This window comes from Gracilinanus agilis, chromosome 1 (assembly GCF_016433145.1).
Source record: "Gracilinanus agilis isolate LMUSP501 chromosome 1, AgileGrace, whole genome shotgun sequence".
NCBI classification, from domain to species: domain Eukaryota; kingdom Metazoa; phylum Chordata; class Mammalia; order Didelphimorphia; family Didelphidae; genus Gracilinanus; species Gracilinanus agilis.
In genome coordinates, this window is record NC_058130.1 from 151,319,791 (window position 1) to 151,344,661 (window position 24,871).

At 34.7% G+C, this 24,871-nt stretch overlaps 1 protein-coding gene across 1 annotated transcript in view; it reads left to right on the forward strand.

Moving 5' to 3' along the window:
* ERP44 (endoplasmic reticulum protein 44) overlaps positions 1-24,871 on the forward strand; it is a 130,739-nt gene that overhangs the window by 88,052 nt on the left and 17,816 nt on the right. The window contains exons 9-10 of the mRNA XM_044658302.1: positions 884-995; positions 3,170-3,311. Coding sequence (XP_044514237.1) covers positions 884-995; positions 3,170-3,311 — 254 coding nt within the window. The remainder of the gene's footprint in view (positions 1-883; positions 996-3,169; positions 3,312-24,871) is intronic.

Genomic DNA, 24,871 nt, shown 5'->3' on the forward strand with positions numbered 1-24,871 from the left:
AAATAATTGTTCAAATCTTGAAGCTGTCTGAAATAAGCAATTTTTTTCCAATAATGTACAAGCCTTCTTTTAAATGGAATCTATAACTATTTCCAGACACCAAAACACAAAATAAAACCTTCTAATGCTGACTGGTCTTTTAAGATTACTAAGTCATTTTAAAAATCAATAAAAGATGAGAGCTGGCAAGAGATATGATTGAAATCCGTAGAAGTATGAAGGTTATGGATAGGATAAACACAGAATCATAAATTTCTCACTTGAAAAGGACATTACATATCTTTGAGTCTAATTCTTTTCACTTTGAAATAGTGAAACAGCCCAGAAAAGTTGAATGATGTATCCAAAATTACTCAAGTAGTCTATGGCAAAATTTAAGCCTTCTAATCTAATGCTCTTGGCATCCTGATTAATGTTCAACAAATCTTAAATTAAAAGACTACAGGAAGAAGTAACTTGGGTGAAAATAGATTAAAAAATAATTTACAGATTGATCATGAAAAAAGTCAAGAATTTGGAGTTATATCTCTAATCTTTTGTTTCAAATATCTAAGACAACAATATCTTACAGAATATCTCTTGGTGCTAACCTGCAAAGAATATTAGGCTAGATGGTCCATAATTCTGACTTAGTCTGTCACTCTTAGAAGGTAGAGAAGAAATAGATTTGTTTTTCTTATACCTAGATCATTTTTACTTCAATGGTAGTATGATCAATATATTTAAACTATTTTCCCATGGGATTTAAAAAAACATTGTTGCATGCTACTTTCATTGGGTTTCTTTTGAATTTTAAATAGCTATATTCTGCTATATTTTAGAATACAACTACTAAACAAAAAAGCATAATGTTAAATTCTCATTTCATACATTCTCTATACAGGAATTGACAGAAGAAGGACTGCCTTTTCTCATACTTTTCCACATGAAAGAGGATACAATGAGTTTAGATGTATTCCAAAATGAAGTAGCCCGGCAGTTAATAAGTGAAAAAGGTAGATTAACTAAAGTTTCTCTTTTATTTTTGCTCTTCTTTTCAAATACACTTAAAAACATTTGGTGTGGTGGAACTTTTGTGTAAAAATCTAATGAACTTTAGATAACCAAGTCAGAATTTAGCATGAATATAAAGGGGAACATTAACAGAGGGAATAAAAAGCAATGATTCTCTTGAAAATTCAATTCAGTTCAACAAACTTTTTTTATTTAAAGATCTGTTATATGAAATAGATTACCTTTCGTTTTAGGTACTGGACATACAAAGAAGAAAAACAATATAGCCTTCACCCTTTAGGAGGTTGTATGCTAATATGGGGAGAAGACATACACAAATAACTGTTTATAGGTTAGAAAATGATATCAACAGGAGGACTGAAATGGAAATGGCTTGAGAAAATCAAAGAAAAAAGAAATCAGTTGAGGCAGGGAAATTATGAAGAGGGTGAGACCTGACCTGGAAGAGTATTAGGTGTTGGGAGTGGGGTCCTGTTCCAGCCATTGGAGACATCCTTCACCAAAGAATAAAGGCAGGAAAAGGCTAGAGGAGATTCAGAATGTTGTAAAATCTAGTTTGGATGATACAAAAGGAGAAGTATTATTCTCTCTTAACTGAAAGAAAACTGGTAATATAATTTAGAGACAGATTATGTTGGGTTCTGAATGCCAGGCTAATCACTTTGTATTTATATAGTAGATATGGATTTGTACTTTGATTTTGTGTTCAGTCGTTGGTGTCATACATCAAATAGCTGAAAGAAGCAGGAGACTCAGTAGGAAAAGTGATAAATTTCACTTTTAAATGACCCCTTTTGATTTCATGATTTTTTACCAAAGCTCCCCATTATATTGCTAAGAACTGTCTGATCAGCAAATAGAATATATTTTTGCACAAAAAGAGGTTGTCAAGTTATCATGGATCTTTCAGAGTATCAGGAAGTCTGTAGTTATAAAAATATAGAAGCAAAGGAAGAAAACTAAGAGCATGGTACAGTGAAATATATACACACTATATATATATATATATAAAGAGAGAGAGAGAGAGAGACTATATACTAGTTTTATCTATATATGTGGGCATACATATACAGATACACACTAATTACCTAATTATGAATTGACTATCAGCTGGAAAAGAATAGAGGAAATTTCTGATTGGCTGATAATGGTAGGCTAGTGAAAGGCAGTCATGGTCTATGACATTGTCTGCTCTATGACACTGGAACTCTATCCTTAAGACAGTTAAGTAATCTACAGAGTAGATTATCAGACAGAAAATTGTACATGAATTGTAACCTTCCAATTATAATCTATTATAATAATTATGATTATAATAATTTTGATAAAATATAAATTTCATTCTTAAAAATCTAATATTTTTTACTTCAAGTGGTATACAAGGGGAAACTCACAACTTTTTAGTTTTTATAATTCTTGGATTACTTTAAATAATCCAATATTATGTTGATTTCTATATTCCAGTTTTACTTTTTCTTCAAATATAGTATTGGCCCAAATATATAATAATGGTTAACACATTGAATGTTTGAAGGTTTGCAAAGTACTTTACTTATATCATTTCATTTTATCCTCACAACTCCTAGCAGATAGGTGTGGTCATTATGACTGTTTTACCAATGATAGAAACTGAAGTAGTCAGAGATGGACTGACTTGTCCAGGATTACAAGCTAATAAGTGAGGCAGGATTCAAATTCAGTTCTTACTAACCCAGAGGCCTATGTTCTATCCACTGCACCGTACACTTTCTCTCAAATATGACCAAATATAGCTTATTATATCATGTTTTATTTGCTTCCCTCGATGAGAGGTTCTGCTAGTAATTCAACTTTTCTTTCAACCTCTCAAATGTGCTTTTGAAATTATGGAGATTGCCCTTTTGCATTTCTATTATAAGACTCTAGGGCAGCTTCCGATCAACTTGATAGTCCCCACATATTTCTCCCCCACTTAGAACCCATTTTTCACTGTGTATGTAGATGTGTTTTGGGATAATTTTATATAATTGTTTTTCATGTTTCATCTCAGTTTATTTTCTTTCTAGAGCTCCTATTTTAGACAGATAGCTTATATATGAACTTGCATGTTACTATTAACACTTTAGCAAGATAATATTAAGTAATCTAATCTTTTCCAAACGCTATTTTTTTTAAGGTACAATAAACTTTTTACATGCTGATTGTGATAAATTTAGACACCCACTTCTGCATATACAGAAAACACCAGCAGATTGTCCTGTTATAGCCATTGACAGCTTCAGGCACATGTATGTTTTTCCAGACTTCAAGGATTTGTCGTAAGTATCTCTTTGAGATTTTCTCATTATTGATGAAAATCAAAAGTGAACTTGAAATAAGAGTGCATTTTTTCAGATAATTCTACATTGAAATAGTAATGTTTTGTTAATTTGTTTGGAGAGAGTAGATACTTCTACCTTCTACCCAAATACATTGGATTTTACTTTTACATGATAGTTGCTCCTGAAAAATAATTTCCCATGCAGAAATATTACTCCAATTGAGCATGACCACAGGGATAGTTCAGAAAATCCTTTTCCTGCAGAGTGGTTTGATGAGGATGCTGAGAGGACTCAAAACTTTGTTTTGTGGGGTTTAGTTGAAAGAATTGGGGATGTTTGGCCCATTGTTAGGGATGTCTTAAAGGTGACTTAGATGTCCTGCTTTCATTGGACTTTTAGTTTGTTTGGGTTTTTTTGGCTGATTCCAATAAATAAAAGATAAAAAAAAGTCTTTAAGCAAAATTTGATCTAATTTATCTCATTTTCCTAAAGCTGGTTAATCTGTAAAGAAAATTAGAGCACAGGTTTTTTCAAAGGTGAATAAATATAAGCTGGTTCAGTGTAAAACTTGGTAAAGCTTAAAGCACTATGTGAATGTAAGCTGTTATTATTATTGATAAAGCAGCAAGTTTGGAGTTAAAACTTGGATTTTCTCATTTTCTGGCCATATGACCTGGTTCAAAGGTTTTTATCCTCCCTGAACCTCAGTTTCCTTGTATGTAAAATTAGTAGGTTGGACTGAATCAATTCTATGGTAATTTCAAGTTCTAAATCGTGTGATCGTCTTCATAATTGCCTTAACCGTCACTAGTTGGAGAATCATTTGGATCAGAAAGCAAATATAACAACTATTCACATCTAATATGGATTTTACTGGACATTTGCCATTTATAGGAATAGTTATATAAAACAATGAATGGGAAAATCTGCAAATAATATTAATAAAGGAGAAACCTAAAAGATGATAAAAAAAACCTAATAATATTTTGTAGAGTTGCTACAATAGTAAAAAGTCATTCTCTTTGTTAGCATGAAGTTACTTTAAGCTTTGTCTTTACTAGTTCTTTCTGCCTTCTTGAAGGTGTTGATGTAGTCTAAGCCAAAGGAAAAAAGTGGGTGATAAAGGCATAGTTATTACTCCTATAGGAAAAAAAAAAACCAAAGAATAAATACACACTTTAGAAAGCTGATTTGATTCTGAGTAGCAAAAATGATAGGTAACAAGCCTTCCTTTGATAAGAAGTATATAACAAGGGAAAATGTCTCATAAAGGGAGATTTTTAATACCCAGAAGTTGTTGGAGTTGGCAGCTAGCTAGATATATATGTAGGCACATTGAATGAAGAAAAACCAGAAGGGTACAATAGCTCCTACTTTTCAGGATATTATTTTTTAATTTACTAAGGCACAATATACTATATTGAATGTAAAATTTTCAGACTATAATAATATCACAGTGGTTGGGTGAGTGAATGTTTATATCTCATATTTTCAAAACTGAATCTCAAATCCAGAAATCCTAAGGATTTCATTAAATAACATCTCGTTCTGCACCCTAAATTCACCACCTTTATTCAGTGTTAGTGTTCATCATTGGTTCTCTAGAATCATGAATGGTCATTAATCATAATTTTGACAGTTTTTTTTTTCTGCATTTCCACTGGTTTTATTATATGTGGTCAGTCAAGACTTATTTACATATTATTGATAGTTACATGGGTGTGGTCTTTTCAGGTCTACATCCCCAATCATGTCCTCATCAGCCCAAGTGTCCAAGCAGTTGTTTTTCTTCTTTGTTTCTACTCCTGTAGTTCTTCCTCTGAATGTGGGTAGCATTCCTTTCCATAAATCCCTCAGAATTGTCTTGGGTCATTGCATTGCTGCTAGTACAGAAGTCCATTACATTAGATTTTACCACAGAATATCAGTCTCTGTGTACAATGTTCTTCTGGCTCTGCTCCTTTCACTCTGCATCAGTTCCTGGAGGTCTTTCCAGTTCACATGGAATTCCTCCAGTTTATTATTCCTTTGAGCACAATAGTATTCCATCACCAGCATATACCACAATTTGTTCAGCCATTCCCCAATTGAAGGGCATACCCTTGCTTTCCAGTTTTTTGCCACCACAAAGAATGCAGCTATAAATATTTTTGTACAAGTCTGTTTATCTATGATCTCTTTGGGTACAATCCCAGCAATGGTATGGCTGGATCAAAGGGCAGGCATTCTTTTATCAGTTTTTGGGCATAGTTCCAAATTGCCATCCAGAATGGTTGGATCAGTTCACAACTCCACCAGCAGTGCATTAACATCCCAATTTTGCCACATCCCCTCCACCATTCATTACTCTCCCCTGCTATCATTTTAGCCATTCTGCTAGGTGTGAGGTGGTACCTCAGAGTTGTTTTGATTTGCTTTTCTTTAATTATTAGAGATTTAGAACACTTTCTCATGTGCTTATTGATACTTTTTATTTCTTTATCTGAAAATTGCCTATTCATGTCCAAATTACAAAATGTAAAATAAATAATTTTGATTATATTAAATTAAAAAGGTTTTGTACAAAGAAAAACAATGCAACCAAAATCAGAATGGAAACAACAAACTGGGAAAAAATCTTTATAACAGAAAATTCTGACAGAGGTCTAATTACTCAAATATACAAGGAGCTAAATCAGTTGTATAAAAAATCAAGCCATTCCACAATTAATAAATTTTGACAGTTTTCAAAGTTGTTTTTTTACAGAATTGTCTTTATATCAGTTGTTTTTCTAATTCTACCCATTTCATTTTTCATCAGTTTATAAAATTTCTCAAAATTTTTTATTTGAAAAATATTGATGATACAGTATACATTTTTTTGCTTACTTTATTCCTGCATTAGATGATATAATTCTTTCCATGTCTTTTTGAAATCATGTCTTTCCTCATTTCTTATAGCATAATCATATGCCATCATATTAATTTATGACAGTTTATTCAAATATTTTTATAGATCTTAATAATACCCTTTTTTTGCCACCACAAAAAGAACTGTTATAAATGATCAGGTTTCTTCCCTTTAGGACTATCTGCCTATAGTAAAAGACTATGTAAACTTAAAATAATTGTTTATAGAAATATAGACCTAAATAATTGGGAAAATATTGCTCGTGGGTAATATGAGCTAATATAATAAAAATGACAATACTGCTTAAATTTATTTACTTATTCAATGCTATACCAATCAACCTACCAAATGATTACTTTATAAAACTAGAAAAAATAATAATAAAATTCATATGGAAGAGAAAAAGATTAAGAATCTTGAGATACAGTGAAAAGAAAGGGAAACAAAGAGAGCTTAGCAGTGCCAAATCTCAAACTCTATTCTAAAGCAGTAATTCACAGAACTATTTGATATTTGTTTCAAAATAGATAAATTGATCAGTGGAAGTGATTAAGTACAGGACATTCAGAATCAAGTGTATCTAATACATTAGTATTTGATAAATACAAAGACCCCAGCTACTGGAAAAAGTACTCAGTTGGGAAAACTAGATAGCAGTATAGAAGAAAATAGATTTAAATCAACACTGTCACACCTTATAACAAAAGATAAACTTCAAATGGATATGTGGCCCATATAGAAAAGATTATAATGTAAACAAATTAGAGGAGCATGGGAACGGAAAATATCTATTAGATCTTTGGGTAGGAGAAAAGTTTATGGCCAAATAAGGAATACAGGAAGATCCCAGAGAATAAAATGGATCATTCTGAGGTACCTAAAATTAATATATTTTTGTGCTAACAAATATAATAAAGCTAAGATTGAAAGGGAAATAATCTCATTTCCAAGATACATAAGGAACTAATTCAAATTTATAGAAAAAAAAAGAAGCATTACTTTGATTGATAAATGATCTAAGGATATGAACAGACAGTTCTCAAGGGAGAAAGCTGAAAGCCTAGGAAATGCTTTTCAGAGATAAGAACAAGATAATTGGTAGGTAGCAAATGAAAGGAATGCATAGGAATGATCAGTCATTCACAAAGCAACTTTAGCAGAAACCGTGCTTTCAAGTTCTCATTCCTGATTTCAGTGGTGAGTGTTTTTTATATTAAAGCAATCAGGCTGATCTTTGCTGCTAACTGATATTTTGGAGCAGACAAAATAGTAGTTCCCATTTGTGTGGCACACTGGGGTTACAAAATGGTTTTATCTTATTTGATTCTTTGACAACATTGATGAGGTAGATTGTATAAATATAATTCCCATTCCATAGAGGAGGTAACTCAGGCTAAAAGAGGTCGAAAGGTAGCATTATATAGTAGGAAGAGGAGAAGGGCTAAACTTTGAGTCATGAGAAATTCTAATTCTAACAGTTGTAAAAGGATGAGGACTGGCCTTAATTTAATAATTTTATTTGATCAGAAAGGAGTAGGGAGTCAGCTGGCGGAAAAATGTGCTGCTCCATTTGATTTGCTATTCTGTAGCCACCATGTGGGCCCCCTAGCCACGCTAGCACAGAAGTCTAGCCGAAATCCACTCTTGCCTCAGTTTATCAAACATTTCTCTGCCCACTGACTCTCACATGTCTTGCCTTCAGAACCAATTGTGGCCTCTTTATTTTGCCTGGGCAGTTCAGGAATCAGTCCAACCTGCCCCCGTCTCCTGATCTCTTGATTCTTTTCTCTATTGCTGCCTCTTCCTGGCTGACTACAAGGGGAACCAAAGCTGCCATTCCCCTCAGTGATTCCTTCACACACAGCTAAGGAGTATCCAAGGCCAGATTTGAACCCAGGACTTCCCATCTCTAAAGAGGTCTGGTTCTCAAACCACTGAGCCACCTAATTGACCCCTTTCCTTTGTTTTGAGGCAATTTATTTTATTTTTGTTATGTGTGTGGAAAGATTGGGGGGCGGGGCCTGCAAATGTCCTTTACTCTGCCTTCTTAGTTCCCAACATGCAACTCAGTTTCATTGCTTTTTAAAATCTCTGGGGCAAAGTTTTTGATTGATGTTGAAATGTTTGTGTTATTCTTATGCTGCTTTAACTGTTTATATTGCTCTAACCTTTTGACTTCGGCTTTCAATTGCTGAATAAGGGAATCTAGAATTTCTGATATATTTATGTATTTCAGATTCCTTTCCTCTCTCTATATAAAACTATCAAATAGGTATTGATGGAATCTTCCATTAGTTTTCTGTAGACCTTCAATAACTTTCTCAAATTGCTTTTTCCAACATGGTGTTTGATGCCTGTCTTTAGGTCTGTTGTTTGTTAGCTCCATCTTTTCCTTCTGTGATTTTTACTGTGGCAACAACTGCTACATTTCTTGCTGTATGCAGGTCCTGAAATGTTTTTATACTTTCTGTCAAAATCTGCAGGAGAATGCTTAATGGTTGTAACAGATGCTAGCTTTTTCAAATTACTCTGTTTTGATATAAATTGGTGTGATAGTTGGATTCATGCTGTCAACTCAAAAAGAGCTTTTTTGAATTTGTCTAGGTAATCTGAGACTTTAATGGTATTTTTTGTCATCTTTTTCATTATTATGTATAATTTCTAGAGTTTACATTAAGTGAAAGTTTTCAATGACTTTAGGGTCTTCAACTTTTTCCCTCTTTAGAGTTAACTAATCTGTTTCCTCTGATTTAGGCTTAGGAATGACATTCTTTTAAATGGTTGGTCTATGTTGGTCAGCAGTATATTATATTATGTGACTTGGAACTGAGTCAGGTACTGTTGAAAGAAAGCAATATTAAGACCAATTTGTAACTGGTGAGATCTCTTCCACTTTTATTATGATATAGCACTGGCACGTAATGAATGTGTATCTTCAGTCCATTTCTTCTCTACTCATGTTTTGCCCACTTTAGTTGTCAGTGCCATCTTCACTGAAGCATTTCCAGCCAATGGACCATGGGTATTCTGATTCATTCTGATAAAACTAAGCTTTTTGTGGTACTAGAACATGAAGGAGTACACACACTTTTCTCTGTGAAGTTGGACATTGTAACGGTTTCAGGAAAGTCCAGCCTGAAATTCTGTAGAGCATTAAAAATGTAAATTCATTTTGGTGGTATGGTCTAGCCATCAACACTGAATATTCCTCAAGTACTTTAATTCTTTAAAGAGTGCTTTGTAATTGGGTCTCTAAAAGACTTTTGTATGCTTTAGGAGGTAGATCTCCAGATATTTTATTCATTTTGTAGTTATTTGGAATGGGATTCCCCTTTGTATTATTGCTTAAATCCCTGGTATAAATCTCACTTGGTCATAATAAATGATTTAGATAAATCATCATAATCAGATAAGATTTTGTTTAAAATTTTTGAATCAATATTTTATTTAAAGAATTTTTTTAAATTTCAATATTGTTCTTTCTTATAAGTGAAAAATCTTATAAAACCAAAACTCCAAAACGTAAACCCAAATAAACAAGTGTGCTTTCATCTGCATTTCTACTCCAATGGTTCTTTCTCTGAAGGTGGATGGTATTCTTTGTCATAAGTCCCTTAGAATTGTCCTAGATCATCGTATTGCTAATAAGCAGCTGTCTAACACATTTGGTTGAATCAATATTTTAAATGATGTTGACCATTGTAAGATTAAAATTAATATCCAATAACTCTAAGTATTATATTTTATAAAGTTTATTAATAACCATTTGAAGTAGAAGAAATAAAAGAACAAAAGTAAAGCCATGTCAGTGAAATTCTCCTGCCTGGCACTCACCCCACCTCCACAAACTGCAATAAGGGGAAAAGAGAAAGGAGGGTGGAGCTATACTCAAAATATAGCCTCCCTACGTTAGCACATAACATGAGAAGGAACATGGGAAGCTGGGATTTAGAGTCCTGAGGAATAAATTCTAATTATACAATCCCTGCTGTGATTCCATTGGGAAATGAACATGTAGAAATCTCCCAGATTTACATGCCTAGTTTCCCTAATGAATCCGTATACTTAACCAACTTATATCCCTAATGATCTTTAACTAGAGGTACATATAATACTGCACTTTCTAAGGGGAAATTACAATAATTTGGGGATAAGAGGGAAATAAAAAAGAAAAAGAACAAAACTAATGATTGCGAGGCACATTGACAAAAAAAGCAATAAAAGGGCAGTCACCATTGGCATAAGAGTTTTCATTCAAAATAAATGCATTCAACCCCACACAGTTCAATTCACTACATCCCAAAGTTCATTCTGGATCTTTTGGTGCATGTGTGGTTTCTGCAGGCATCTCCATGATGTCTTCTCCAAACAGTTCAATTTCTTGATTCAGGGAGGTAGCAAGTTTCTTATGCTAAAATTACTCTCAAACAAGAAATTTTTTTTTATAAGTCTAGAATTTTTTGACAATAATACAATCCCCCCCAAGGAGTATATTGACTAACACACAGATCACCCCAGGATACATTGCTGAGTTATGAGGTATATTAGTCAATTGTTAAAAGGAAATTAAAAACATTAAAAAATCAAATAGAAGAAAAGAAAAAAATTAAATAGTATGTAAAAATTCTGATTAAGACAGAATAAGCCCCTAGCAGGTCCTAGAATTAGGGCGCAATAAAGTGATTTATGTCCCACAAGCCTGTAGGACCATTACAGCAATATGCACTTACCCAATCAGCAGCCAGGACTATAAAAAATTGCCACACTGTGAAAGAGAGAAAAGGGACTAGACTTTGAAACAAAAGGAAAATAGCATTTACCTTCACTTACAGGGGTAGGGGAGCCAAAATGGCAGTCAAACTGAGGTACTTTGAATCTGCCACAGGGAAATCCTATGTCTGACGTTGTCAAACAGCCGCTTCCTCAAACCCCAAAACAAGGCCTCTATCTTGGCACAGATTCTCATCAATCCCATTGGGATTGATAGGTCTCCTTGACCTTGTGCTTCTTGGCACTGTATAATGGCTCTTTTGTGATCCCTTCTTCTGAAATCAGATACAATTATTAGTCAAAGTTCCATAATATTAAACAATCAATTAAAGATTTCCATAGTCTAAAGTTTTTGAGTATCCATTAATATTAGGGCTAATGGATATTTTAAACTTATATTAGAGCAGAATAAAAAAATCATTAATACTGGTTGCTTGTACTACAAATACAAAAAAATAAAATAGGAAAAAAATTCAAATATCCTAATGCACATAAAGGAAAAACAATAATAAAATTAAAAAATCAAAAATTCATAGTGCACATTCCATGAGACACTGTGTTAGGCAAAAGAAGCACAACACAAAGGTTTCTCACTCAAAAATGAGATCTATTTCCTTTTTACTTGGCCATGATCCACAGTGTGAGTATACATAATTTTTTACCAGGTAACAGCTTTAAAAAACAGTAGTACAACAATTAATGCACATTCAAAGAAGTACCAAAATCCCCAAAATCATAACAACCCATTTAATGACAATAGCAAACAAACCCACTATCATTAGGATTCACATAAATCTCTATAGCCACTGAAGCTCATGAATACTTGTCACAATTTCCCCAGATTTAGCCAGTCTTTCAACCTTGGCTGAGATATTTCTAACAAAGTCTATTATTGCCATCATTCCATAATGTGGCAGGAGAACCACCCCCCCACCCCGCAAAAAAAAACACAAAACAAACAGACAATCCTCTATTGCTGATGAAAACATTTTGACATTTTGGGTCTAAAATGTCACCAAAAATTTACATTATTCTGGTGGAAGGGTAGACTAAGCTGAAGAGTTACAAATTAAAAAAAAAACCCATCCAGGGGTATCTGAACCCCTTGGGAAATCCTCACCACCCCCAGAAGAGATTGTAACTCATCACAGGGGTTTAACCAAGCTCTTTGGGAAATTCTCCCTCCTCTGGTATGAGACTGTAACAGTTGTAAAAGGTAAGTCTTTATGTGACCCCTCCATTGTAATGTGGAGGCGAGGAATATAATAGTGAAAATCACTTCTGATGTCTCAACCATTACATTTTTATAAATGCAGAGGTGGGGAATACAATAGTGCTATTGCACTTCACTTCAGCTACTAAATGGATCCTTACCTCATGTTACAAACAACTCAAAGGTAGGCAAATTATCAGTCAGAGGTATTAGTGCTACTAGATATCTGAAAATCACTTCTGAAGACCCTTTAAAATCAATTGAGATTTTTAGCTCATTAAATTCTCCAAATGTTGTATACAGGTTGTAACCAGTTTGATGGAGTCCATCCATCATCTTCTATATGACACTTAACAGAGGCAAAAAGGAACAAAAGGCCTTTAAGGCAATATGTGACCTCAGTGGATCTGGTGACAAACCCAGCATCCATAAGGACCTATGGTTTTATGGCTTTGTCATGGAAAATGTTTTGTCCAACTTGTTTATGGACTTTTATAATGGTATTATATCCAGTCCAGTCATGGAGGGATACAAATAAAGACAATGTAACAAAACATATAGCTAATGGCCAAAACACAGTAGCTGAAAATGACTTAGTATTACTATGTGAACCTAAAAAACAAAAACAAAATTTAATTTTAAAGCAAACAATCAGCAAATACAATAAGCATGACAGGATGAGAACAATGAATTCAAGAGTCCTTTTCTCCAATTCCATTAGTTACATTACAGAGACTTCTTTACTATTTAGAGGGGAACAAACTGAAATAGTTGACATCAATAAGGCAATGGAGTCTGAAAAGGCTTAAAATTCACCTGCAGACTCTTTGAGGTTCCTTACCCTCCTGAGTATCATAATCCATCTAGATAAATTTGGTCAAATTTATGGGGTTCGCCATACCTGCACTGAGCAGAGACTGGGCAGGCCAAAATGGCAAGGGGGTGTAGGGAGACGAATCTCCCCTCTGAATCTCAACATTACTCAAGCTAACAGTAAGGACAAGTACACCCAGGAATGGCAGCAAGAAAAGACATCCTAAAATCATGAGCTGCGTAAGCTCAGTAAGGCACTCTGGAAATGGGAACTGTTTGAGACAGGCAGGAAACTGGACCATGCTTGCAATTCTACTTATTAAATTGGTTGCAAATCTACTTCCTGTCTACAGGTGATGCTAGCCTAGTATGCACTGGCTAGGAGTAAAAGCCTCACAAGGAATGTTTGGGAGAAGAGTTCTATCCCTCCCTTCTCCAACCCCTACCCTGGGGTAAAGCATGGAAGACCCTCTTGAGTTAGCTAGGCTGGTGTTGGGGTGAATAGCCAAAAATGTAAGATTAAAATTAATATTCCATAACTCCAAGTATTATATTTTATAGAATTTATTAATAACTTGAAGTAGAAGAAATAAAAGAACAAAAGTAAAAGCCTGAGCAAAAGCCATGTGAGTGAAATTCTCCTGCCTCCACTCATTCCACCTTCCACAAACCATGATCAGTGGAAAAGAGAGAATGGGCGGAGCTACAGTCAAAATATATCCTCCCTGCATTAGCACGTAGTGTGAGAAAGAACATGGGAAGCTGGGATTTAGAGTCCTGGGGAGCAAATTCTAATTATACACCATATTGTTTTCTCTTTGTGTTTTTGTTTTTCCTGGCTTAGGTATCAGGACTATCTTTATCTCATAAAAGGATTTTTGGTAGGGTTCATTCTTAATTTTTGAAGTATGGGCTATGGACTGTTCTTTAAAAGTTTGATAGAATTCTCCCTCGAATCTATCCAATCTAGGGGATTCTTTTCCTGTGGTAGTACCTTTAGAGCTAGATTTATTTCTTTTTCTTAAGATCTCTACCTGGTTTTCTGGTAGCTTAGGTGTTTTATATTTTCGAACGTATTACTCCATTTCCTTGGCAATCTCAATTTTTTCATAATACATTGCATAATATATTCTGATTATTTTTATTCCTTCTGGTTTTACTATAATTTCCTCTTGCTCGTTTGCTATTTTATTGATTTGATTTTCTGCTCTCTTTTTAATCAGATAAGAAAAAGTTTTATTAATTTTATTAGGCTTTTCAAGAAAACAACTTATTTTATTTACATTCGAGGGAGTGTTTCCAGTTTATTTCTCCTCTAATTTTTAATGTCTCCTCTGTACTTATTTTAGGTTTATTTATTGATTCTCTAATTTTATTTGCATATTTATAATCTTGTTCTATTTTGTTAATATAGCATTATAAGGATATGATTTTCCCCTGAAGATTGCTTTAGCTGCATTCTAAAATTTTCATGTTTTGTCATTATTATTTTCTTTTACATAGTTATTATTTCTGTACTTTGTTCTAATTTAGCCTACTCATTATTTAAGAATGCATCATTAAGTCTCTCACACGGGAGCTGTCTCTTTTGTTTGTTGTCCCTGAACTAGATTGCATTGGTTACTTCTGCTTTTTTTACATTTGCTTGTGAAATCGCTGTATCCTAGTACATAGTCAGTTTTTGTAAAAGTTCCATGTGATACAGAGAAATATGTATATTTTTTTGCTGTCCTATTTAGAAGATAACATAAGTCTTTTTAGCTCTAGTTTCTCTCAAAATCTGTTAAGTTCCACGTCTTCCTTTTTGCTTATCATTTCTATTAGACTTAAACAAAACTGAGAGGGATAGTGAAATCTTTTGTCAGTATTATGAGACTTTATCTTCTTAAAGTTCAGATGTTTCCTCTATGAATTTGGATGCTAAGGTGTTTGAGGTCTTTTACCAATATTGGTGTGTTGTCTATGGTTCCTTTCAGCCTAATATGATTTTTTTGCTTATCTCTTTATTTTTTGAATGTTTGTTTTTTCTTTTGTCCTAAAGCACAATGGCAACTCCTGCTTTTTTTGATTAACTTAATTCATAGTAAAAATTTTCCCCATGCCTTCAGTTTTAGTTTGTGTATATCTTTGTTTTTTTAATGTGTTTTTGTAAGCAACAGATTGCAGGTTTTCTTATCCAATCTTTTCACTACTTTTCATTTTATTGGATTGCTTACTCCATTGACATTTAAAGTTATGAGTTAAGTTCATATTTTTTTCCATATATCTCCAAAATTGTTTTTTCCCCCTTCTTGTACTGTAAACACAGTATTATGTTCCATTAGTTACTTTAATCTTTGTTTTAAGGTGGCTCTGTTCCCACTGGTTCTCTTCTTCTAACTCTTGATTCCTTCTCATTTGTTACCTCTTTCCTTTTAGGGTTTTTATTAGTTCCCATCTCCTGCTTTTTATCTGGTTATGATTTCTTTTGTTGTTGTTGTTGTTGTTGTTGTTAATTTGGTTTCAGTCTTGACCAACCCTTCATGATCCGTTTTGGGTTTTTTTTGGCAAAGATACAGAAATTATTTGCTATTTCTTTCTCCCCTTAATTTTGACAGATAAGGAAACTGAGGCAAACAGGGTTAAGTGATTTGTCCAGGGTCACAAAACTAAGAAACATCCGAAGCCAGATTTGAACTCAGGAAGATAATTCTTTCTGCCTCCAGGTCTAGAACTCTATGCACTGCACCATCTAGCTGCCCTTATTTCTATATATTTCTACCTCCTCTTTTTCCTCCCTATCAGGTAGATTCCCCTTTCAGCTGGTCCTGTTCATTAAGTTTTCAAATTTCATTTTTGTGCCCTTTTCAAAAAAAGTATTTCTTTCACTTTTTTCATTATTCTTTTTCTTATCTGATTCTGTCCTCCATAACATCTGGCCTCTCTCATTTCTCTATATTTCTCATCCAATCAAAGCTAACAAAATGTCAGTCTAGGGTCTGCCCTCTAGGTGATTGCTGTTACTTACTCTGTAGATTCTCCTTTTCTATTGTGCCTCTCTCTCAGAATAGTGTCAGTTATTGCAGGTATCACAGAAGATATTGGCCCGTGGTAAAGCACCTATCTCCATGCTAATCTATACCCTCTCTGGTTGGCCTCCTCCCACCATCACTCTTCATTTGTATGGAAATCTCCTTTTTTGGGTCCATGCTCTTCTACTTCTCTAGGTACCACCTGCCTCCAGATGTTCCAACTCCTTTTGCCTCTCAAGACAAGTAGACTTTTGAAGTTCCAAAACTCCTAGGTCTTATCTAGAGTATTAAATCTCTAACTCCATTCATCCATAGAAACATTTGAACCTCCTCCTATCTCCAAAGTAACTACACCTCCTTTCTTTCCTCTCATTTTCAATCTTTTCCCTTCCTCCTCACCCACTCCCCTATAAGCTCTTCTCTTTTCTGAGACCACAAAAGTCACTTTCACTTTGTTGTTAGCCCTTGATTTGATCCTAGCATTTCACTTACTCTTCTTTATCCATCTTTCCCTCCCCTGTCCCTTTCCTGTATCCTCTCATATTGTAAATGTAAGAATATTCCCACAAAAGTGGCATTCCCCTGTAGTCAGTGTATTGCCAGCTTCTGTCTTCCTTTTTACTGTTGCTGCTCTCAGATTTCTGCCTTCTTCCCTGTCTCCTTGTGTACACTTATAGTGAAGCATCTTACTGTTCTTTCTGTTGTCATCTTTTTGCTTTTGCTCTCTGCATGTGTTCATTCCTGCATTTCCATAGTTTGGGGTGTTTGAGATGCAAATAACCTCTACAGTTCTCAAACTCTTCATTATTGAACATTTAATTTTTGTGCTATATGGTTAGGCCTAGATTTGCAAATTAGGCCGCCCTGGGTTGTATCCTGAGCTCTCGAATTCTTTGGAGCACATTATACTATTCCCTCCTTTTCTAGTGGATACAGAGTAGTCTTCGATATTTGAATGGCCTTTTCCTTTGTATTTGGAGCTTTTTTTTTTTGGAGGCCAACTGTGAATTCTTTCGATTGGAATTTAAAGATCTGTGCAGTTCTCTTCTATTATTTCCTTAATTATGATGTTACAGGTGTTCTGCTAGGAGACCCACAATCTTTAGGTTATCCTTATACATCCTATCTGACAAATCTATATTTTTTGTTTCATAGTGAGCATATTTTCTTAATCTTCTAATCTTTTGCTTCTCTTCTTCTAGGTTGTCTTTCAATTCTCTATATTTTCATTCCTATTGTTCTTGGTTTTGTTTCTTTGGTAAAGTGTGCCACTGAAAATTCAAGTTTTTCTGTTCTCATTACTTTTGCTGTGTAGGACATAAATTCTACTTTTATAATCTCATTTCTCTTGTAAAGTTCTCAGAAATAGCATATTGTAGTTCTTTGTTCTCTTCAACTCCCACAGTTGTCAAGTATTGGATCATCTTCTTTTGTTTTTTTTTAATTAAAAAATTATAACAGACATTTTTTTTCAGATTCCTTGTCAATAAAAATTAAAAATATTTGTTTTCTGAGATTTTGCAGTCTTATGTTCTCCCTCTGTCTCCCACCTCTCCTCCATCTCTTAAGAAGGCAGGTTATATATAGGTTGTATGTATATTATGTAGCACATATTTTCGTGTTGGTCATGTAAAAGAAGACACCTATTGCTTACACTAGAGAAAATTTCACAGAGAAAATAAAGAATGGTATGCTTCAATTTACATTTGGACTCTGTTCCTTCTGTGGTGGTGGATAGCTTTTTTGTCATAAGGCTCTAGGAGTTGTCCTGGATTCTTGCCTTGTTGATAATAGGTAAGTCATTCACAGTTGACCATCATACATTATTGTTCTTACTGTGTACTGTCTCCTGCTTACTTTACTTTGCATCTAGAAGTCTTTTTAAAGAGGAGGCCAAAGGAAAGGAAATACTCATCTATCAGTCTGTTTCTAAGGCAATTCTTTCGAAGTTTCATTGTATTGTATACTACTCATTGTATTTGTCAGATTAGGAATAATGTTGTGCAACTGTTTTTCAGGGATTCAGTCCTCTGTACCACTTTCAGTCCATCTATTTATCATGCTGTCTTCTTTCTGATCTCTTCCTCATCCCCTCCCACTAGAACCTTAAGTCTCCACCTCTGCTTCCCCTGACCTTGACCTTGGAACTCAAGTCAGTTGTTCTCAAGCCACCTCTTTCTAACATCTTTCTGTGTTGGCTTCTTCCTTTAGAATGTAAGGCCTGCTAGCCCTTTTACCTTCTGTATGAAGCATTTCCTGATTCCCCTAACTTAAGTCAAGGTAGCAAGAAATGCATATCATGTGCCAAGTGCTATGCTAAGCATAGGGAATATAAAAAAACAAGCAGAATCCCCACACACCTGCATGGGCTTAGTAGTAGATCTAAGCCTTAGCATACACATTATCCAGACGTAGTTTCTGGTGGGACAACAATGAATTAGAGAGCATAAAAAATTTGCAAAAGTCTTTCTTTAACACTCATCATACTGTGGAGGTAATCCTGCATCCTTGAGGGGTTTTGGCCATTGGAACAAAAGTTCCAATGAGTATGACCAAGTTCGAAAGACTTGTTTTGGAAAGAGTATGGTCCTGGCAACAGATTGTATCTCTGCCTAAGGACCAATCTAGCAAAATATTGTTCTGGTAATATATGTTAACTGAGAATAGTTAAAGTAGGCTAAAGTAATCAAATTAAATGCTGATAGGAATATAGAGAAACAGAACTAATATTACATTGCTAGAACAGCTGTGAATTTTTTCTCTTTCCTTTTTTTTTTTTAAACAAGATGGTAGTATGCATTAAGACCTGTAAAATTGTTCATGCTCATTGACCTAGAGATCCCATTACTAGGGTTCGGCCCTAAGGGTACTATTGAGAGGGTAAAAAAGCTGTAAATGTATGAAAATATTCATGGAAACTTTGTAAAGACAAAATAACTGGAAATAACAAATGCAGTGAATGGGAGAAATGGCTTGAATAGATTGTGATATTTGAATGTAATGGATTGCATTATGTTATTGAAATGATAGATACTGGAAGTATAAAAAATAAGGGAACTATATGAAGAGATGAAAAGAGAAGAAAATAAATAATAATACATACCATAATTACATTAAAAAATAACAGCCATAAATAAGAGAAAAAATATACAAGTAAAACAAATCCAAAGGGAATTCAAAAGCAGAAAATGTTTTTATGAGCATATTTTAAACAAATTATAAATAAAGTGGAATCTATGGTTTTGCATTTATTAGGTTAAATGTTTTTTTGTGGTGATGGTTACCAATTACATAATAAACAATTTTTTTAAGTTGACAAACTAAGTTAAAAAAAAAACAAGCAGAAAGAAAGACAGTCTCTATTCTCTAGGAGTTTATACTCTAATGGAAGGAGATAACACATAAAAGGAAGAAAGGAGCCAGGTATTGCTGAGAAGGAGGGTAAAAATGAAGTCACCTAGATAGAGGCATTAGAGAGAAAGTCCTGTGTGATGTCAGGAGTGGTGCCTAGAAAGGAGTGAAGATATCACTGAACTCTTCCTTAAAATGGAATTTTGGGGAAGAACCAGTCAATTTGACATCGAGGCCTCAGAGATGATAGAGTTAGTACTTCCAGAGGTAGTACTTCTGATGTAAAAAGTAGCCCAGAAGTGAAGTGAGCTTCCAGGGTGTGTGTGTGTGTGTGTGTGTGTGTGTGTGTGTGTGTGTGTGTGTGTACTCTGACTATCCTGGTATAGGATATATATATATATATCCTATACCAGGATAGTCAGAGTCTTTTGAAGGGTGCTGGGCCGTGTAGAGAAGATGATTAATTATTAATACCCTTCCTCCTAATTACCTTATATTTAACTTTTGTTTTTATTTCTTTTATTTATTCTCTTTATTTAAATTCTGTATATTTTTTTAATGTACTTGCCTCCTCATCCTATCCTCATTAGAAAGTAAGTTCTTAGTCAGTTGAGATTGTTTCACTTTGTATCCTCAAGGCTTATTCCAGTGCCTTGCACACATAGTAGGTGCTTAATAAATATTTCTTGATTGATTTGGTCAACCTTTATTATTGTCCTGTTTGTTCCAAAAAATATTTTGATATATTTTTAACCTATTTGTCATGTGCTATTTTTCAGCTTCTCCCTTCTTTTTGGAAGGAACTATAAAGAGTTTTATAGCTACCTTGGGGCTAATGAACCCTGTATTTTATTTATCATAATTTTAGGCAGCCAGAGAAGTGCAGAGAGGGCAGCCTAGTCACACCCAAAACACTCCATCTTTCCCCCAACCCCCCCTTTTCAAAGTTTTGGCCTCAGGGTACATCCTGCTCCAAAGATCAACTCCACCCTGGCTTAATCTTATCAGTAGGGGAGATCAGAAGCCTCTAGAGGCCAGGAAAGGTCAATCTCCAGCACCCCTCCCCCACTGACTCCACTGAGAGCCTTGCTGATTAAGCTCTAAGGGGAAGGCTGCAACCACTAGAGAATACCCTGATAACAGGGTGGGAAGCCCAGCTCCCATTAGCCTCTACACCTTCATATAAACCTTTAGCCTCTGCTGCTAGCTTGGGAAGATCTGACCTCAGGGCTCATTAATACCATCAGCCTAACCTAGTCAATTAGCAGAGCAAAGAAGAAACTCCTTCTGGACAGAATAGCCCACAGATCCATCAGATAATCAGAGGAGCAAGATTACAGCCAATTACAGGGGGGGAAGAAGGGAAAAAATATGAGTAAATAACAGGAAAAAAAAAAGAAACCACAATTGACAGCTTCTATCCAGGTAATGAATAAAAAGCAAATGGAACAGAGGAGGACCAAGGAACACCAAGCAAAAACACAGAAACTCCGGCAAATTGGAAACAGGCTTTGGAAGAACTCCAAATATAATTCAAAAAACAATTAAGAGAGGCTGAAGACAATTGGGAAAAGAAAATAAGTCATCTGGAAACAGAAAATAGTGTCTTGAAAGCCAGAATTAACCAGCTTGAAAAAGAGGCAAAGAAGGTGAAAGATGACCAACAAAGAAAATCAGACTAGAAGGAGAAGATGACCAAAAAGCCAGGGATGAAATTCAGTCTTTAAAAATTAGAATCCAACAACTAGAAGCAAATGACTTCACAAGGCAGCAAGAGTCTATAAAACAAAATCAAAAGAATGAAAAAATTGAGAAAAATATGAAACACCTCATTGACAAAACCAGAGATATTGAAAATAGATCAAGGAGAGACAATTTAAGAATTATTGGACTACTGGAAGATCATGACAAAAGGGAAAGCCTGGACATCATCCTTACAGGAAATTATCCAAGAAAACTGCCCCAACATTCTCAAACAAAAGGGAAAAGAGGAGATTGAAAGAATCCACAGAACATCTCCAATATTTAATTCCCAATTGACAATGCCCAGGAATGTTATAGCCAAGTTCAAGAACTACCAGACCAAGGAAAAAATATTACAAGCTGTTAAGAAGTCATTCAGGGGGCAGCTGGGTATCTCAGTGGATTGAGAGTCAGGCCTAGAGACAGGAGGTCCTAGGTTCAAATCTGGCCTCAGACACTTCCCAGCTGTGTGACCCTGGGCAAGTCATTTGACCCCCATTGCCCACCCTTACCACTCTTCCACCAAGGAGCCAATACACAGAAGTTAAGGATTTAAAAAAAAGTCTTTCAGATACCATGGAACCACAGTTAGGATCACATAGGATCTGGCTGCAGCTATATTGAAGGATCAGAAGGCATGGATTATGATATTCCAAAAAGCAAGGGAACTGGGTCTACAACCAAGAATCAACTACCCAGCAAAACTGACTATATTCTTGCAGGGGAAAGAATGGTCATTTAATAAAATAGAAGACTTCCAAGCATTCCTAAAGAAAAGACCAGACTTAAATAGAAAATTTGATGTCCAAACAGAGAACTCAAGAGAATCACCAAAAGATAATTAAGAGAGGGGAAAAAACCAAAACTTTTTTTAATGGACCCAATAAGTTCAAATGACTTGTATTCCCATAAGAAAAGATGATATTTGTAACTCTTAAAAATTGTTATTACCATCAGGTTAGTTAAAAGAAATATACTTAGAGGGAATAGTAACAAACTTTATAGGATGAAATGTCAAGATATATATAAAACTAGAGGTAAAAAAAATGAAGATAATGCTAAAAGAAATGGGGAAAGAGAAAAAATGAGGTAAATTTATATTTTATAAAGAAGTGTATGGCGAAAGCGGGGGAGAAGACCAGTAAACTGGAAGGGTAAAGAGATTGGAGACGGGAAATACTCAATTCTTACATGCATTGAAAATGAATCAAAGAGGAAAGAACAATCAGATCCATTGGGGCAGAGAATTGATTTGTGCCCTATAGAGAAGTAGAAGGGTAGCAAACAGACTGGTGGGGAGGGAAGCAATACTAGGAAGGGAGAGTGTGGGGGGTAGCTTAAAAAGACCCTAAAGAAAAATAAGAGGGGAATAAGAAGGGAGGGGGGAGAAAGGGAAGTAAAATAAGGGTGGGGATTAGGGGGACTGATCAAAAACAAAACACTGGTGTAGAAGGAAATAGTGAAAGAAGAAAAGACAGGACAAGGAGAGGATATCAAAATGTTGGGGAATACACAAGTGGTAATCATAACTCTGAATGTGAATGGGATGATAGGAGAATTAGAAACCAAAATCCTCCCACATGTTGTCTACAAGAAACACATGAGGCAGACAGACACACACAGGGTAAAGGTAAAAGACCGGAGCAAAATCTATTGTGCATGAACTGAGAAAAAGATGGCAGAAGTTGCAATCATGATATCTGATAAAGCTAAAGTAAAAATAGATCTGATTAAAAGAGATAGGGAAGATAATTACATCCTGATAAAAGGTAATATAGACAATGAGGAAATATTAGTATTCAACATGTGTGCACCAAATGGTATAACATCCATATTTCTAAAAGACAAATTGGTGGAGCTCAAGGAGGAAACAGATAATAAAAGTATACTAATGGGAGACCTGAACCTTCCTCTATCAGATCTAGATAAATCAAACCAAAAAATAAATAAGAAAAAGCTAAGAGATGGGAATGAAATCGTAGAAAAATTAAGAGTTATAGATATGTGGAGAAAAATAGGGACAAAATGAATACACCTTCTTTTCAGAAGAACATGGTACATTCACAAAGATTGACCATGTACTAGGGCATAAAAACATGGCAAACAAATGCAAAAGACCAGAAATAAGAAATGTAACCTTTTCAGATCATAATGCAATAAAAATAATAATTAGTAAGAGTATGGAGAAGCAAACCAAAAATTAATTGGAAATTAAATAATATGATTCTCCAAAATTGGTTAAAGAACAAACCATAGAAACAATAATTTCATAGAAAAACATGACAATGAATCTTATCAAAATTTATGGAATGGGGCGCAGCTGGGTAGCTCAGTGGATTGAGAGTCAGGCCTAGAGACGGGAGGTCCTAGGTTCAAATCTGGCCTCAGACACTTCCCAGCTGTGTGACCCTGGGCAAGTCACTTGACCCCCATTGCCTACCCTTACCACTCTTCCACCAAGGAGCCAATACACAGAAGTTAAGGGTTTAAAAAAATTTTTATGGAATGCAGCCAAAGCAGTACTCGGGGGGGAAATTTATATTCTTGAGTGCACATATTAACAAATTAGGGAGGGCAGAGGTTAATGAATTAAGCATGCAATTTAAAAAACTAGAAAGTGAACAAATTTAAAATCCCCAGATGAAAACTAAATTAGAGATCCTAAAAATTAAAGGAGAAATTAATAAATTTGAAAGTAAAAGAACTATTGAATTAATAAATAAAATGAGAAGCTGGTACTTCGAAAAAACAAATAAAATAGAGAAAGTACTGGTCAATCTAATAAAAAAAAGGAAAGAAGAAAACCAAATCAGTAGTGTCAAAGATGAAAAGAGATCTTACCTCTAATGAAGAGGAAATTAAGGCAATCATTAAAAACTATTTTGTCCAATTATATGGCAATAAATATAGCAATCTAGGTAATATGGATGAATATTTACAAAAATATAAATTGCCTAGATTAACAGCAGAAGAAATAGAATACTTAAATAATCCCATATCAGAAAAAGAAATTGAACAAGCCATCAGAGAACTCCCTAAGGAAAAATCCCCAGGACCAGATGGATTTAAAAGTGAATTCTAGTGAGAGTCAGGCCTAGAGACAGGAGGTCCTAGGTTCAAACCCGGCCTCAGCCACTTCCCAGCTGTGTGACCCTGGGCAAGTCACTTGACCCCCATTTGCCCACCCGTACCAATCTTCCACCTATGAGACAATACACCGAAGTACAAGGGTTTAAAAAAAAAAAAAGGGGAAAAAAAAGTGAATTCTATCAAACATTCAAAGAACAACTAATCTCAATACTATACAAACTATTTGACATAATAAGCAAAGAGGGAGTTTACCCTTCTATTTCTCTGTAGGGCATGATACAGTTCTCTGTTCCAATGGATCTGATTGTTCTTTTCACTCTAAGTCAATTTCAATGCAATTAAGATTTAAGTATTACTTGTCACCAACCTATTCCACCCTTCCATTGTATTGGTCTCCCATTTTTTCCCCATGTGCTTCTTTATGAAAAATATATATTACCGCATTTTCTCTTATTATTTTCCTTTTTTACCCCTAGTTTTTTATATATATATTTTTGACATATCCTTTACAGTTTGTCACTGTACCCCCTAAGTATACTTTTTCTAGCTGCCTGGATGATAATAACAATTGTTAAGAGTTACCAGTATCATTTTTTCTTATAGGAATACAAACAATTTGAACTCAGTGGGTCCGTTAAAAAAAGTTTTGGTTTTTTCCCCTCTCTTAATTATCTTT